A 16,035-nucleotide genomic window follows, 5' to 3' on the forward strand; every position below is an offset into this window, starting at 1 on the left:
TGGGAGAAAAATATTTATTTTTACAACAAATTTTTAAAGGCATGTGTGTGTTGTTGGGTGGCAACAGATTTCCTGACTCAAACTCAGCTGGAAGACTTGAGCTGGGGAATCAATTGAATAAAACTCCGCATAATGTTAGGATCAAAGCACACCACCATTTTGTGCTGGCATTGCTGACACACACACAACTGGCTTGGAAAATATTGTTGCTGGAGATACTAGAGGCTCTTATGCTGCAATACACCAAATGAAATAATGGATCCTGTGGAAGGATGGAAATCCTCTGATCCTACAACTTTCTTCCAGAGCCTATCCTGTCAGATTCCTGAGGAATCAGGCTTAGGAATACCTTCTGTTTCTTTTCTCTTGATAAAGGGACCACCACGGTTAAATGAACTGACAAACCAATAAGCAACATTGGGTTTTAGAAAGGCGGCCTTCTGAAAAGCTTGATGGACAAGTTATAAATTAATTGAAAGCCCATAGTGAATTCAGAGGTTACCACTACTTGTATTGCATTTGAACTGGGCTTTATGAACACCCAAGGCTTACATTTCTGAGCCCAGAAATATAATTCCCATGTCATTATTAATTCTCATTGGTCCTTGGCTCAAATTTCACTCTTGTTACTATATGGCTGAAATCATTCAAGTTTTGTTCCAGGACTAGAAAAACAAATTTAGTTTCTGTAAAACTTGAATAGATTGTTAGAGGAAGGGAGACAAGGATGCAAACAAAAGGAAATGTTTCTTCAGCTGCTTATGCTACAGAGCATGAAATCTATGGCTGTTTAATGCAAATAAATAAATAAATAAATAAATAAATAAGCCATTTAGATGACCACTTAAGAGCAAGGAAATTACTTTTAGATAATTTCATGCCTAACGATGTACCATTTCATTTTGCTAAATCAGGGGTTTTCAAATGTTGTAATGTGTGCCCACTAAAACATTAATTTGCCCCTCCCTCATATTGATAGGTAGCACAGTGAGCTTGGTGCCATGGTCTCTTCCCAAATCAGGCGGCTGCTTGCCTTCCAATTTTCATATAAACTGAGAGGCTTTTTGATCAGCTAATTATACATACAGCTATATTCAACTGTGTTAAAAAATATTGCAGATTCATCTACATCGGGGTGTCAAACTCGCAACATCACGTGATGTATCGCGACGTATCGTGACTTTTTTGCCATTGCCGGCAATGGAGTGGGTGCGGTTTCGGCATGATCCATCTGGTCTGCGGGCTGGCAGTTTGGCACCCCTGGTCTACAGGTAGTCCTCAGCTTACAACAGTTCATTTTGTGACCATTCAGTTATAATCACAATGAAAAAAGTGATTTATGACTATTTTTCATACCTATGACCATTGCAGCATCCTCATAGTCACATGATCAAATTCAGAGGCTTGGCAACTGGCATGTATTTATGACGGTTGCAGTGTCCTGGGGTCACCTTTTTCAACCTTCTGACAAGCAACATCAATTGAGGAGCTAGATTTCACTTAACAACCATTTTACTGACTTAACAACTGCAGTGATTCACTTAAAAACTGTGGCCAGAAAGATCATAAAGTGGGCCAAAATTCACTTAAAACTGTCTCACTTAGAAATGTTGGGCTCAATTGTGGTCATAAGTCAAGGAGCACCCGTGCTTTCCAACTTGCTGGCAACTGCTGTGTAAATCTTTACATTTTCTGTAATTTATTTAAGTTACTCTTCTCTAGCCTTGTGTCCTCCAGATGAGTTGGATTCAAAATGCAGATGCAGCAGATCATACGATGCTCCCATAATCTAAAGTTACTCTGAGATACAACTGTCATTCACTCTGATGCTGGTAGTATCGTGCTAGTAGAAGAAAAATCAGCTGCAGTGGTAACTAGGAAACGTGCATCTGAGCCAAGACAATTACATGTACTTCATTTAGAATAGGCATAAAAACTTGAGAAAGTTTTCTTCCAAAAATGTGGACCTTCCACATAAATAAAAGCATATTTTATTCTAGTTGGAAATTAGGGACACTTCAAAAGACACAATCACCCAATTATTGTTTGGTCTCAAGATCCATTTGTTCCATCTTTTACTCATTATGTTTCAAGGCAAGGTAGCTCCTTGTTAATTGAATCATTACTTACTGCATTGTCCCATGGTGACTCAACTCCAGTGGAGAACAAGAAGACAATTGGATTGATCTAGCTTGCCTACGAGAACCTTTACTAATAATAGAAAGAATGAGGGAAAAATAGGAGAAAAAAAATATCTAGCCCCCTTCCACTTCTTCTGATTGATTATGCCTGGGATTCAGTGTTGACTTCTGGTGACTGCTTGGACAAATCCCTGCAATTTTTTTGGCAAGATTTCAGAATTGATTTGTCATTGCCTGTTTCCTAGGGCTGGGAGAAGGATTGGCCAGCTGGCTTTGTACTAAGGTAGGACAAGAATTGGACTAGTACTTGAACTACTAGATGTACTTCTCAACTTAAGACAATTGGGACAGGAACTTTGGTCGCTAAGTGATGTGGTTGTTAAGTGATTTTATGACCTTTTTGCTGCAATTATGAAGGGAATCATGCGGTCATTAAGCTTCCTCCATAGACTTTGCTTGTTGGACGCCGCCTGGGATCACATGACCTTGGATGTTGCAACTGCCATGCTAATTGCCAAGCACTCAAATTATGATCATGTGTTCACGGGGACACTGCAATAGTTGTAAGTGTGAGAACCAGTCATAAGTCACTTTTTTATTGCTGTCATAACTTTAAACTGTTGTTTGGTCTATCTCAGGGATAGGCAATCTTGGCTCTTTTATGACTCCCAGAATTCCTGAGCCAGTCCATGAGTCATTAAAGAGCCAAAGTTTCCTATCCCTGGTCTATCTGAACAATCTGTACACTGAACTGGCTTTCTTCCTTACTCATTATAATGCTACTAAAATTGTTTGCTTTATTGTAATTCTGATATTATACTAATATTCTATCAACATGATGCTTCTTTTGGCAGTTCTCAACATTTTTATGCAGACTAATATTAAGTTTAAAGAGAATGTGCTTTATCTCATTGTATAATTTTATGGAGTGCTTTAAGCTAATACGACCAATTTTAAAAATATGCTAAAGAAGGGATATATCCAAAAAATATCGTCCTACTAAATAGAGAGGTGCAATGAAAGCATTCCCACCATTTCAGCAGCTGAATACATTTAACAATAGAATAACACAAGAAAAAAATAGTGCTGACTAGCAGTTACAGAATCAGAAAGCTTTATTTACATAGAGTAACAAGTAAATTCCTGAGACTGTGCTGCTCTATAGTGCAATAAAGTCATTTGAGAGAGTACAAATCAGCAGTTTTCTTAATTTTTCATGTCAGGGAACAGTCTTCACCAACATTAGATTTTGAACAAACACCAACTACAGAGCTGACTTGGTATATATGTCAATATGTTTGCATCTGTGCAATTACCATGAACAAAAAGACACATACATACACGTGTACGTGTGTACACACACACACACACACACACACACCCTTGGAACTAAACATTGCTAAACTTCATGGATTTTCAAAGGCTTTTGGGCCATCATGTTCTGATTCATTGGTTCTCAGACACTGAAAATATAAAACGCTGAAAAAGACTGCTATAATTCTAAAAATATTCTCTAATCCTGTTTCAATAAGAAGTATTTAAAATGTATTTGTAATACAATTATTATTGGGGCAAAGAAACTATGCTACTTGTGAAAAGTTACAGTAAAATCCAGAGATACGTCTAGTTCACCTTATTTTTTCTTCAATGTGTAATTAAATATAACATTTTATGAAAACCAGTTCTAAATAGCAATGACTGTAGATCTACAATACATTCCCTATAAGAACATTCATCAGTGCTAATAAGACAAAACCCTTCCATAAAAGTTGCATTTAAAAACGTTTTTTTCTTTTTTTAAAAAAAGGGAAAATGTTTAACATTTATTGCTGTTGTCATTACATTTCCACAGTACAGATTGATCCATGTGCCAACTAAGATGTTGTCCGTCTCCCTGCTGATTTGAATGTACTGCTTAGCAAATAAAAATATTTGTTGCGATGGTAGCGAATGTTCACAAAAAAAGTCAATATACCTGATCAAAACCTGCTATATGAGCTAGTTCCAGTAAACTAACCAATCTGGCAGGAACACAAGATTCCCCACTAGAGGAATCCAATCTATTTTTTTCAGTGGATATGACCAAGCATAGATGCAGCTGAACATTTTTTCAGAACAGCACCCCTGTATGTTATCATTGAAAGTATTTCCGTAAACATAAGCTTATATTTCAGATGTTTACTTTTGTGTGAATGTACATACATCCACAGACGTCTCATCTTTATATACACCCATACATACGTGTACACGCATCCATACATTCCATAACATTTTGCTTCTATTTAAAAAAAAGAAGTAAGGCTTTAAAAACTCAGTTTCAATACATAAATCATACAACACCAAACCCAATGCAATCCAATGAAATGCCACCTGGAATTAATCTTAGGCAAACAGTATATTGTAAGTATGTGTTCACTGTAAGGCGGTTTGCTAGTGAAGCATCATTGCTAAGGCAAAGAAAGTTTGCAGTTATATAAACTAAGCTACAGCTAGGAGAGTTAGGTAGTGGTGCTCCGGGGCCCTTTCCTACTCTGTGTACTTAGCTTCTCATAGGTTGCAGCCCTTTTTTTTTTGTTTTTTAGAAGCCCTTATGCATAAAAATCCCAAATAGAAAAAGCTGCCTCTACAGCACTAAAGACAAAGCAAACTGTCATTAATCAAGAAGTATGTAAGTAAAAGCTGATACACTATCTCAAAAAGTGTAAGGTTAATGGCATAAGATGTACTCTCTGTTGGCAAGCCCACATAAAAATGGTGTGATTAGCTATCATTACTTCCAAGTGAAAATGTTATAGCAAAGAACGCTATATTTGTGCACAGCAGACAGGCAACCATTTCTCTGAGGATAGGTAATGTTTAGTAAAAAAAAAAATCTCTATGTAATCCAAGATGGTGGAGAGAATTTTGACAGAACCATGCAATAAAATGGAAAATAAATCCAGTGGGTAGGATCCAGATTAAATGAAATGAAGATACTACTTACTGAAATTAATGAGATAACTTACAGCACAACCCTACACATTTACTCAGAAGTAAGTCACACCAAACTCACTTACTTTGATGTAAATATATATACAACCACAATCATGATATGGATCTGATCCAAAATTTGCAATTATTTTAACAGTACCAGAGCAAAATGCTGCATGTTATATTTACACAATGCTTTTTTTTCCCAAGAAAAAAATAGGAACAGCTATGCAGAAAACAAATATAGATCAGTATGCCGTATCTGAAATAGTTAATAGCCTAAATAATAATCCATTTGAGTGCCTATTACAATTTGCCATGTAGGAATTTTCAAGCACTGCTCAACAGATCTCCGATGATACACATATAGCCTGAATATCAAACCTATTATTCAAATTTGCATTGAATAAGCTCTTTTGGCCAGAGCCACCTGATGGGTTGTCCAGATGTTATACAACCAAAACTGCATCCAATAACATGGTATGCATACTTGCATATACCCTACAAACTGCACTCTGTTTATATCAATAATTAAAGATGATTCATTTGCCATTTTAATTTTTGCCCATAGTGATATCCAGGTGATAAACAACAGGCTTAGGTTGTCAGCATAAATGTATTTAATTATTACACTCAATAGAAATGTTACCTCTCTAGTAAGAGCTTGGATATCACTTGAACAAGGGCAAATTTTATAGCACCATGTGACTCTGGTTCTGTCCTCAGTAATAGCTGTAAGCATCTTGTAGTTAAAAATGAGTTTGCATGCCTCACACATATTTTTATTCTTTCTCATTTATCACAATATACTGTATTATCCAACCCCTCTGCCATTCATTCCACCGACTCTTTCTCCAGGTCTTCCATGTAGGAAGAAATTCTCAAGAAGAAAATGTGATTCCTTGGAGTGGTGTTGTGAAGGGCAGCAGCAATAGCTTTGTGTTTAGGCTACAGAAGTTTCTCTCTGTAAAGCAGAACACCAAACTATCTTAATACTTTTGTAGCAGAGTAAAATTCAGGAAAAAAAACCCAAAATCTTTTGTGTGTGAATTGCCAAGCATCTTCTTTCAGTGTGCCTTATAAGCTTTCATTTGTTCAGGAAGGATTAACTTTAGCAGTCATTACTTATGGAACTGAAGTCTGAAAGTGAAGAATTTTCCCTTGGAAATTCTTAACAATTCAAAATGTGGATTTGGCTTTGAGTCAGTTAGACATATATACACCAAACCATTCTTTTATCTTTACACCAAAAACTGGAGGAAGGACTGGAATATGGTTTTGTGAAAACCCAAACCTTCAGGAATTACAGAAGGTTGGTATAAGTACAATTTTAGGAGCTTTGTGCCCATGATGAATCCAAACACATTTACATGAATACAATGTACCTAACAGATTTTCTCAGAACTCCTAACATTCAGTGTTCATAATAACATTGCTACATAATTAAAGCCACTACCTGATAAAATTTGTAGGGAAGGGTCAAAAGCAGCAAGAGGTTTTACAAGAGAGATACATGAGGAGGAAGACCTCCAGATCTGTCATGTTCCTGATAACCCACAGTGAGATCTAAAAATAACTAATTCAGCCCAAACTATAAAAACAAAATCTAAATCCAACTCAAATCTATGAAAACTTGCCCGTTACGTTTCTCTGTTTCTGAAACAAGCAATGTATATTAACTTGGTTTGCAATCAACAGATTTTGCAAGAATGAAAAGAGTCTTTTCATAAAGACCACCATGTTATTCCATGGCACCAGAATAGAAATAGAATTCTAGCATAATACTATTTATTTTCACTTGCATATCTGTATACGCATAAACCTATGGCTTATATGTCACATAAGCTTCAGACAGAAAATAAAAAAATGAACATGTGAAGAAACAAAACCTACTGTATGAAGCTTAAATGAGCAATTGTGAAGCTTTAGCTTTGGTGAGATCTTCTGTGATTTTAGATGCCATAAGCATTAAAGCCATTATGGGAAAATGTAAAAATAGGATAGCATTTTTAAGAAATCATCTCTTATTTTTTCTTTTATAAAGAAAGGACTGGTTTTCATTCATAAGTGAATAACTTGGCTGTGTCATTATGTGCTAAATTATAATCGTTGGTTGCTCAACATAAGCTGTAAGAAGTGGAAGGAAAAATGTTGGAGTGTCAAGTGAATATTAGAATCTCAAACAGCATTTTGTATTAGTTTTGTTATAGCAAGACCCAGAGCCTCTACTATCCACATAACTTAAACTATGCCTGCTGTAAATTCAGAGAATTATAATCACAATGTATTAGAGGATACTAAAGTAAGAAAGGCTATTTTAAAATATGTATTGAATGATCATGGTGGTTAAACACACGTTCCAGCAATATAATGGAAAGTCAAGCAGAGCATTGAATAGATGCAGTCTAAAACTCATTTGTCTACTGTGATCCATTTGTCCCTGTTTACATAGCTATATGATCAAGTTTCCTTAGAATGAAATATAAAATGCAAGAATCACTCAATTCACTAGGAAAGTTGAATTCCATTCTCCTTCATAATAAATGTGTTATTGTTTCATAATCTGCAAACTATGATTTGTGCTTACCAACCAAATAACAATTGTAAGAGACAGGCTGATAATGGATTATAATCTTATTTTTCTTACTTTAGAGGATAAATGCAAATACTATTTTTGGCAGTTTAAATTTGCATGCTTTGACAATGAAGGTCTGTTTGTCTGTTGCTAAAAGCACGGCTTGGTGTTATAATTGAATAAAATCTTCTGTTACTTTAGATATCTTGACAATCAAGTCAAAACTGCATCAAGCTTAGAAGAGTGCATTTCTGTCACATTGCTATGTTATCCTGTATTTTAGGAGCACAAAATTTAGCCTCCTGAACATCAAGACTTATTTTACAAAAGCCACACACGTACACACAAACATACTTGTTTCTAGAAATAAACTAGATGTATTTTGAAAAAACAGAACCTGAAGCTGTGGCTGACCAGGATTTCCAGTGTTTAGAAGAAAGAACCCCAGTTCTGCTTGATTATTTGTTCCATCTTTTGAAGATGTATGCTAAAATGATTAGTGAATTTGGGGATACTATATGTAATATGCTTTAATATGTCAAAGAACTGAAAGCTGAGAATGAAAAGAGCAAAATCAGCGTGGACATAAAATGAAAGGGTGAGAAAATCTATAAATAACAGGCAATGAGTGATGACATCTTTCTGCCTGTATTTTTCACTAAGTTTAATTTCTTTTATAGTAAGTTAAGGAAACAAGGAAGTGGGTTTCTTTTGGATGGATTTTCTTTTTCTCTTAGTTATATACATCCTTATCTTCCATGGTAGCAATGGCAGAAAGTGACATATTCTAAACAGATGCAAACCACTCAACAGTGCCATGTGTGCTCACTATTGTGCTACTGTCATTCACTGAAGCTAGAAATAACAAATTACTGTATAGTCTATATTGCTTTTATCTTTTCACTTGATGAAAATATCTAAATACTGAGTAATGAATGAAAAACAAGATTTATCTTTAATTTTTTTCTACTGATGAATGCAATAGGCTATATACCAAGGACGACAAATGGTACAAAATGCAGTTAAGAACTTCATGCCAGATAATAGCAGATAAGAGCCATGATCCCTTTTCAGATGCCAACTACTAAATCATATCAAGAGTGCAAAAATGTTCTCAATATTTGACTTCTCCAGACAAAGCCTCTGTCCTCTTCTTGCCAGTAAAGTAATAACAACAATGAACTAGAGGTCATGCATCAAACTGTGCATCCAAATCATTAAATCTGGTCCAGGGGGAAATGAGTAAGAGTGCATTGCAAAGGATACCTGTGTATGTTTGATTTGGATAAGAAGGCCTCTTAAGCAGCACAGATCTCTTTTACTAGTATGGATAAAAATCCATTGTGCTTTCTTTTCATAATGTTATTGGTATTTCTCTCTCTCTCTCTCTCTCTCTCTCTCTCTCTCTCTCTCTCTCTCTCTCTCTCTCTCTCTCTCTCTGTGTGTGTGTGTGTGTGTGTTTGGTAGACCATAACAAACTACTGTGATTCTGAGAATTATGACTTTACATATATTATGAGAAATTTGATTTGTGAGATTTTGTAAGATCTATGAATAGGTGATCTAAAAAACAACATAAAATGAATTCAAATCGTAACGCTAATCTCCACTTTTTGCTCCTTTGATAAGGACAGCTGAGGTGCAATTTATATCAGCCAACAGCAAAAAAAAAAAGAAAAAGAAAAAGAAAAGAAAAGAAAAGAAAAAGCTTATTTATATTACCAAATGCCATTCCCATCAGGAGATGGACCTGCTGACTCTCTGGGCGGCAAATTAGCCTACTTTGAAAAAAAAAAATGACCAGGAGTTTTTGGTCTTTCCTTTCAAGTTTTGATATATCCACAGAGCTTTCTTTTTCTTTTAAATATGTGGATGTTACATTGGACATTTTCTCTATGAAGAGCTACAGTAGTTCTAATAATTCCCCCCAAAAAGCTAAACAAATTTTGGCAAAGCTTTTTGTTCTGGTTCACTTGCCAAGGAGAGGGAAAATGCGGATTTTCTTCCTCTGGTCTGCATTAACATGTGTAAGTTTGCCACTGCTAAATGCCTTGGTGCAGGCAGAGCCTCCCCTTTAGTGCTCTCAGTTGTTTTCTATTTGCTCAATATCTAATTCACCACCCAACTGAAAGATGTTATCCCCACCAGTCCCACTCTCCCTCCATGAGGAGTTCTCAACTTCTTTCCTACTATTCTCATCTTCTGTAGCACAGAAATCTGAGTCTTCATAGGAGAAATCTTCTTCCTGGTTAGGATGATGTTCTTCTGAATTTGAATGAGGCTCTGGCACAGGGGTGCAGGCCGGTGTCCTGCCAGGCATGATGTCCATGTTGGTGACCCATGAGTTATTGCTGCTGGTGCCAAGGGAGAACTGGTTCTGCTGAGGGCAGTCATCAACTGTCGTGCTAAGACTGTTAAAGGTTTGACAATTCTGAAAAAAGATAAAAGAAAATGGACAGCTGAATGTGCTGCAATCAATACATGAACATGACTCTTTCCCTCTCAGAATTCGATTATTTCTTCTATTACATTGTTACCTTATCCTTTTAGGATGATTTCCAAAGCTTAAATAAGATTTTAATTCATTGCCATAAGAAATATATACAGAACTTTTAGGATTTATGTACAATTGTTTGGTGTTTATTTAATTTTTTATGTTTTGGGTTTTTTTTTAGCTCTGTATTCAGCTCTGGGAAGGGGGGGGATTAGTGGGAGGGGGGGAGAGAGGTGGGGAGGGATTTTATTGTAAAATTTTTATAAAAATTTTAATAAAAAAAAAGAAATATATACAGAACATGAGTGCTGCCAAGAAACCAGCCCTATCCCAGTTAGAGATATTAATTACATTTTACTGAGATTTTAGCAGACCTGATTGAAATTGATTGTGTAAACTCCCCAAGTAGTTCAGGCTTTATGCTGGAAGGAAGAATTTTACTTCCCTAATTCTGAATATCAGTAAAAACATTTTATTATTGCATGATTCTTAAACGGCAAACTTTCGGTCATGGGACAGATCAACATTGCCCATCTCCCAAACACAGGAACTAGATCTGAACTTCAGAGGAGGAAGAACATGATCAAGTTGCTTGTTCTGCCTTCCTGTCAGCTCCAGAAATGTTCAAGAACTTAAACGGTGGCCAGGTAGGGTCTAAATACATTAGATCCAAAAGACCAGATATATTCTCTTCTGTTTGCAAAGAGGTAGGTGATTATTTTTTAAAACAGGGATTAAAATAAAAGCCATAGGTCAGTACTGCTTTCTTACTTTCCTTTGCTTTTCCTTTTGCCAGATAGATAATTTAGCTCAATTTATAGGAAAGGCCTAGAACCGTTCATTAGAAACCATCCAAGGTTATAGATTAAATTCATGCATTGAGAAGATACAGGGTCACAGATTTCTACTTCTGAGTCGCTGTCATTCAGGTTTTTTAATTTACAAATCAGAAAGACCACATTTGAAAGCTTCCTTCCCCATCCTTGAAATCCACAAACCAAGTTTGCCCATACTGAAAGGTTTCCTAGAGTTTGGGGGAAGGGATGGTTCTGTTGGGAAGGAGGCACTATGACTTTGTTGCAGATGTAAGCTTATTAGCAGAGGAAGCATTTGTTAATCATGAGGTCCCAGCCTCTGACATGGTTCTTTGATTTCCAGTTACCTGGTAACTACCAAAAAGCATTCAGTTTGCAAACAGTGCTGCAAATGAAGTGGTTTAGCTCTCACAATGGCATTTTTCACTCTCTCTGCTTCGAAGCAATTATGTCAACACCTGTTCTCTTGTGTCCCAGGATTAAAGGTGTATACTGTACTATCTTGCACTGAAAAGGGTTTTTTTTTTCAGTTTTTAAATTGCAGAACAAGTGTTCTGTTGATTAGTCCATTATTGGAGAAGCACCAAACTAATTAGTTGGTTAGTCTGAACCATTGTATAACTGCTGTGACTAGATGAGAGGAAGAGCACAATTCTGCTGGAGCTTTTGAAATCACACAGCACTGCCTTCAACTGCAATCGACAGGCTGCCAATTTTATCCAGAGAAGCCTGAGGTGATGTTCCAAAGTTCATAGAGACAAAAGATAATATCCCACTGAATTCTGCACCCGTTTGCAAAATTTAAGTGACAAGCAGAGATGATTTGCCCATTCCTGGGGTGCTAAGCTCAAGGCCAGTTCCCAGACACAAGTTCGAACAGCTTGTGGTTTTATTGTAATTATCAAATATTATTGTAATTGTCAAATATTAGGAGAGGGCAGGGCAGAGGTTTTGGGTAGGCACTGAGTAAATTTGAAGCTATGGGAACGGAACTTCTGCCAAAAAAAAAAAAAAAACATCAGCAAAGAGGAGAGATACCAAGTCAGGTAGCAAACAGTAGTTCCCATTGTAACCTATTGTTTCAAGGTCATGCAACCTCTGAAAAAAAGTGCTCTGGGAACAACCTGTGCAGCCACTACCCACCTCAATCTCCCTTTTAAAAGCCGTCTTGCTAACTAATTTTCCTGCACTAATGTGAACTACCATCTAGCTCTTCTTCCTTCATCTATTGTTCTGCACTATAAAAAGATGGTTGGAAATCTAGCATCAACATGCAGCAAACTGGATTCCTGGTTGCACAGAGTGGGAGTCCGGCTTCCCTTTTAATGAATTTATTGCTGCAATAACATACTGCCTTTAAATAAAGACATTCACATAGCCATATGTGTCTCGGCTTGTGAGAAGGGAATGAAAATGAGGACTAGACTGATCAGAAACCAATTGATGCATACTTGACTAGACCTGGGTACTTGATCAGCAAGGATTCCTGCTTCCAAACTGATTAACAATTGCAGCCTACGTGTTCTCCACTATATCATCAAAATGGTGTTTCAGAGACAGATCAGGAGTGAAACATTGTGAGATCCGAGTAAAAAATAAATAAATCTGAGCTTTAAAATCTTTAGTTCAGTGTGCATGTCTTTTCTACTTTTTAGATGTTCAAGAATTTTATCCCCGAAATCTGAAAAAAGTTCCTTTTTTTGAAAAACGGAATCAACAATACAGTAATGTTACAAGGGATAAGAAAAAGATGAAGAGATGCCACAGGCAAGAGAAGGCGAGAGACATTGTATATTGATTTAAGACATGATAACATGCAGTCTTTGATGTGTCATACTATATGCTTCTTCAATATAAAAAGAAGCAGAAAATAGAGCTTGCTTTCTTATGCAGAAAGAACAACCCAAATAGGGAAATTTATCTATGCTGAAGCTATTCAACTCTGCAGCATCTGGATAAGGCAGGTGCTTTTTTTCTCTGCAACTTTAATGTTCCTCCTTCCCCACATGTGCTTATGTTATACTGACATGGGAAATAGCGAAGGTTCCATTATTACTGATCCTCTCTGGATTTAACAAAAATGGAAAATGGGTTATTGGATAGCAAGAACAAAGTCTCCCAAAAGGAAGTTATGGTTACACTTTGATCCTCCTACTATATAAAAGCAGGATTATCCTGCGATTATTAAGCCTTATTTTCCATGAAGTAGAAGCAAATACTTTCTGTTCATTAAGTGATCCCAGATATTGGAACTTAAAGGTATAAAGGACTATTACAGTGAGTAATACTTGACTAGATGAGCCAATGACATGAAATTATGCCTAGCAGTCTCATAAGGGCAAAACGGACGATTCACACTTGGATGTGATATATAAAATTTGACTTGGTGTAGTATAATATGTGAATCACTGAGGCAAACAAAAAAGACTGTAGAGGTAGTCCTCAACTTACAACAATTCGCTTACTGACTGTTCAAAGTTACAATGGTACCAGTGGTGGGGTTCAAATATGTGAACAACCGGTTCTCTGTGTGGATACCGCTTCCGGAAGTCCATTTTGGGCCTGGGCAACCAAAAATTAGCTAGTGGTTCTGCCGAACTGGTGTGAACTGGCTGAATCCCACCACTGAATCGTACTGAAAAAAGTGAGTTATGACCATTTTTCACACTTATGACCATTGCAACATCCCTGTGGTCATGTGATCAAAATTTGGATGCATGGTGACTGACTCATATTTATGATGGCTGCCATGTCCCAGGGTCATGTGATCCCCTTTTATGACCTTCTGAAAATCAAAGTCAATGGGGAAACCAGATTCACTTAACAACCATGTTACTAACTTAACAACTTGCAGTGATTCACTTAACAACTATGGCAAGAAAGGTCATAAAATGGGGCAAAACTCACTGAACCACTCACTTAGCAACAGGAATTGTGGGGTCAACTGTAGTTGTAAGCTGAGGACTACCTGTAGTTTTCCATACTTTATAATCTGATGTCATGAATTTTCCATATCCATTAGTTGCCACAGGTGGCATTGCCAGGAAAACATAGCAGAATCATTTCATCCAAACACAAGATAAATGTGATGGGAGGACAGGGAAAACTGAGGGACAGATATTCTAGTAGCAGCCTGGTGCCTGCCACCATAGGTTAGCTAATCTTTATATAGACAGATGCAGAGAAAAATACTTCAATGTAAGAGGGGAGAAAAAGTGTTGACACATCATCTATCAAAATGAGTCTCTACACAAAGATCTAGATTCCATGGCTTGTTTGCTTGGCCCAGCATTCCTTAAATTCCAGAGTTGATTTCATTCTCAGCTGACTACTTGTGAATAAGCATTACATGTTGCCCCTGAGAAAAAGGTTTGGTTTATCTGCACACACAGGACTAATATTCTGCAAACATGCCTCGTCATGCCAATACAAGCCTCACCTTGGCACCTCCTGTATGCATTAGTTTGAAAAGGCTGGGAATGTTATTTTTAAAAACCTTGGTTTGGTGGTTTTTTTTCCTGTTTATGTGCAGTAGCTTTGTTTCAGCATGTATTTTTTTTTTAGCATTCTGAAACCAGGATTTTTGACTGAAGGGCTACTTCACTAGGAGGCTTAAAATGTTGGGTCTACAGCCAAACTTTCAATTGAATGGCCAGACTAAAATCAAATATGCTCAAGAAATTCAACACCAAAATAAATGTTCCTTTTCTGATTACAAGGAAGTATATCTTCCCATGCATACCTTTGTACAACATTCAAGGAAAAAAAAATGCAATGTTATTTGGATTGTTTTACTCAACTTTTTAAACAGATAAAAATCATCACATTGAACCAGACCAAATGATCACGTATGTACTTGGGAGAACTTACTGCCGCAATAATTGATTTCTAAATAATCACTAATAAACATGGATAGTAAGCAAGGAAAATCACAGTGAGAGCTTCAACTCATGAAATGAGATGTAACAGAGGCCATCTTTTCCCCAACTCCCAGGCTGCCTGATGCTAGCTGAGGATTTTAGAATTTGGTCTAATAAATCAAGGAAGGCACTAGGTTAGAGAAAGCTGATACAGGGAACCTAGGATTTTAATACATATCTATAACAGAACTGCTTGTATTTTGGAAAATATATCAACTGGGACTATGAGGTAGTCAGTAAATTATCATGACTTTACCACTGTAACCGTGTAAAGTATAGGCTGCATTTTTTAATTACATATACAATAAATATCCCGAATATCAGTTTTCAAACTATTTCTTGGGCTCAGCTGTCTTTATAAGCCACATAGCCAGAAACCTTTAAGTCCTATACACTTTTTCATAACTGCCTAAAATATAGAAACCCTAAGCAGCTCTTCTAGAAGAATTATTAATAGATTTCCCCCCTTACACATTGGATATTGCAAAAGTTTCCTTGTTACCAGCTCTAAACAATATCAGTCTTACCAATTCATCGTTTATCCTCTGCCATTTACTACTTTGCTAAAATGTTTTTTTCACAGAGCTGGAAAAAAATAACCAGCTTCTAAGAAGGAAACACTAACATGATATTGAGTCTCCTTTATGAAGCTGGGTTCTCTATGAAAGTGGATCATTTCTATGTGCACATAAGGATGTCTTCATTTACATAAGTTATGTAATTGTGAACTGGGACCTTATGTTACTCCAAACACCTGTAAACTGCAGGAATATCAACTTTCTTTTTCAAAGCATTCACAAGACAGGAAATGCCTTGTACAGGCAAATATTCTCTTTGAGATTCCTAGGGAAATTTTTTAATAGTAAAGAACTTCAACAGTAAAAGATTAGAGTTAAAACCATGTATTTGCTCTGCTATGTGGCTGCAAATGGTTTTTATCCTAATCTAGGCAAAAATTGGTTGCCTTGCTACAACAAATAAATATTTTTTTCTATCTCTATATTAAGGAGGCAACTAACACCATAATACATTTCTGAAAAAAACAATAATTACTGTTGAGTAGAAACTGTCAAATACAAACTTGACTGCTATAAAATAGTAACCAATGTTGTTTTCCCTA

General features: G+C 36.5%; 1 protein-coding gene across 6 annotated transcripts in view; it reads right to left on the bottom strand.

Annotated features, from left to right (window-relative positions):
• Positions 1-3,238: 3,238 nt before the first annotated feature.
• Positions 3,239-16,035, bottom strand: part of FAM53B (family with sequence similarity 53 member B) — a 134,091-nt gene continuing 121,294 nt past the window's right edge. For 5 of the 6 annotated variants that reach the window (XM_039341069.1, XM_039340727.1, XM_039340897.1 and 2 more), the window contains one exon: positions 3,239-10,117. In XM_039341069.1, the coding sequence (XP_039197003.1) occupies positions 9,770-10,117 (348 nt within the window). In that variant the 3' untranslated portion in view covers positions 3,239-9,769. The remainder of the gene's footprint in view (positions 10,118-16,035) is intronic. The other variant, XM_039341334.1, reaches the window with a different exon arrangement.

The sequence above is a fragment of the Crotalus tigris genome, unplaced genomic scaffold, assembly GCF_016545835.1.
Source record: "Crotalus tigris isolate CLP2741 ecotype Arizona unplaced genomic scaffold, ASM1654583v1 scf7180000017536.10889498, whole genome shotgun sequence".
Classification (NCBI taxonomy): Eukaryota; Metazoa; Chordata; class Lepidosauria; order Squamata; family Viperidae; genus Crotalus; species Crotalus tigris.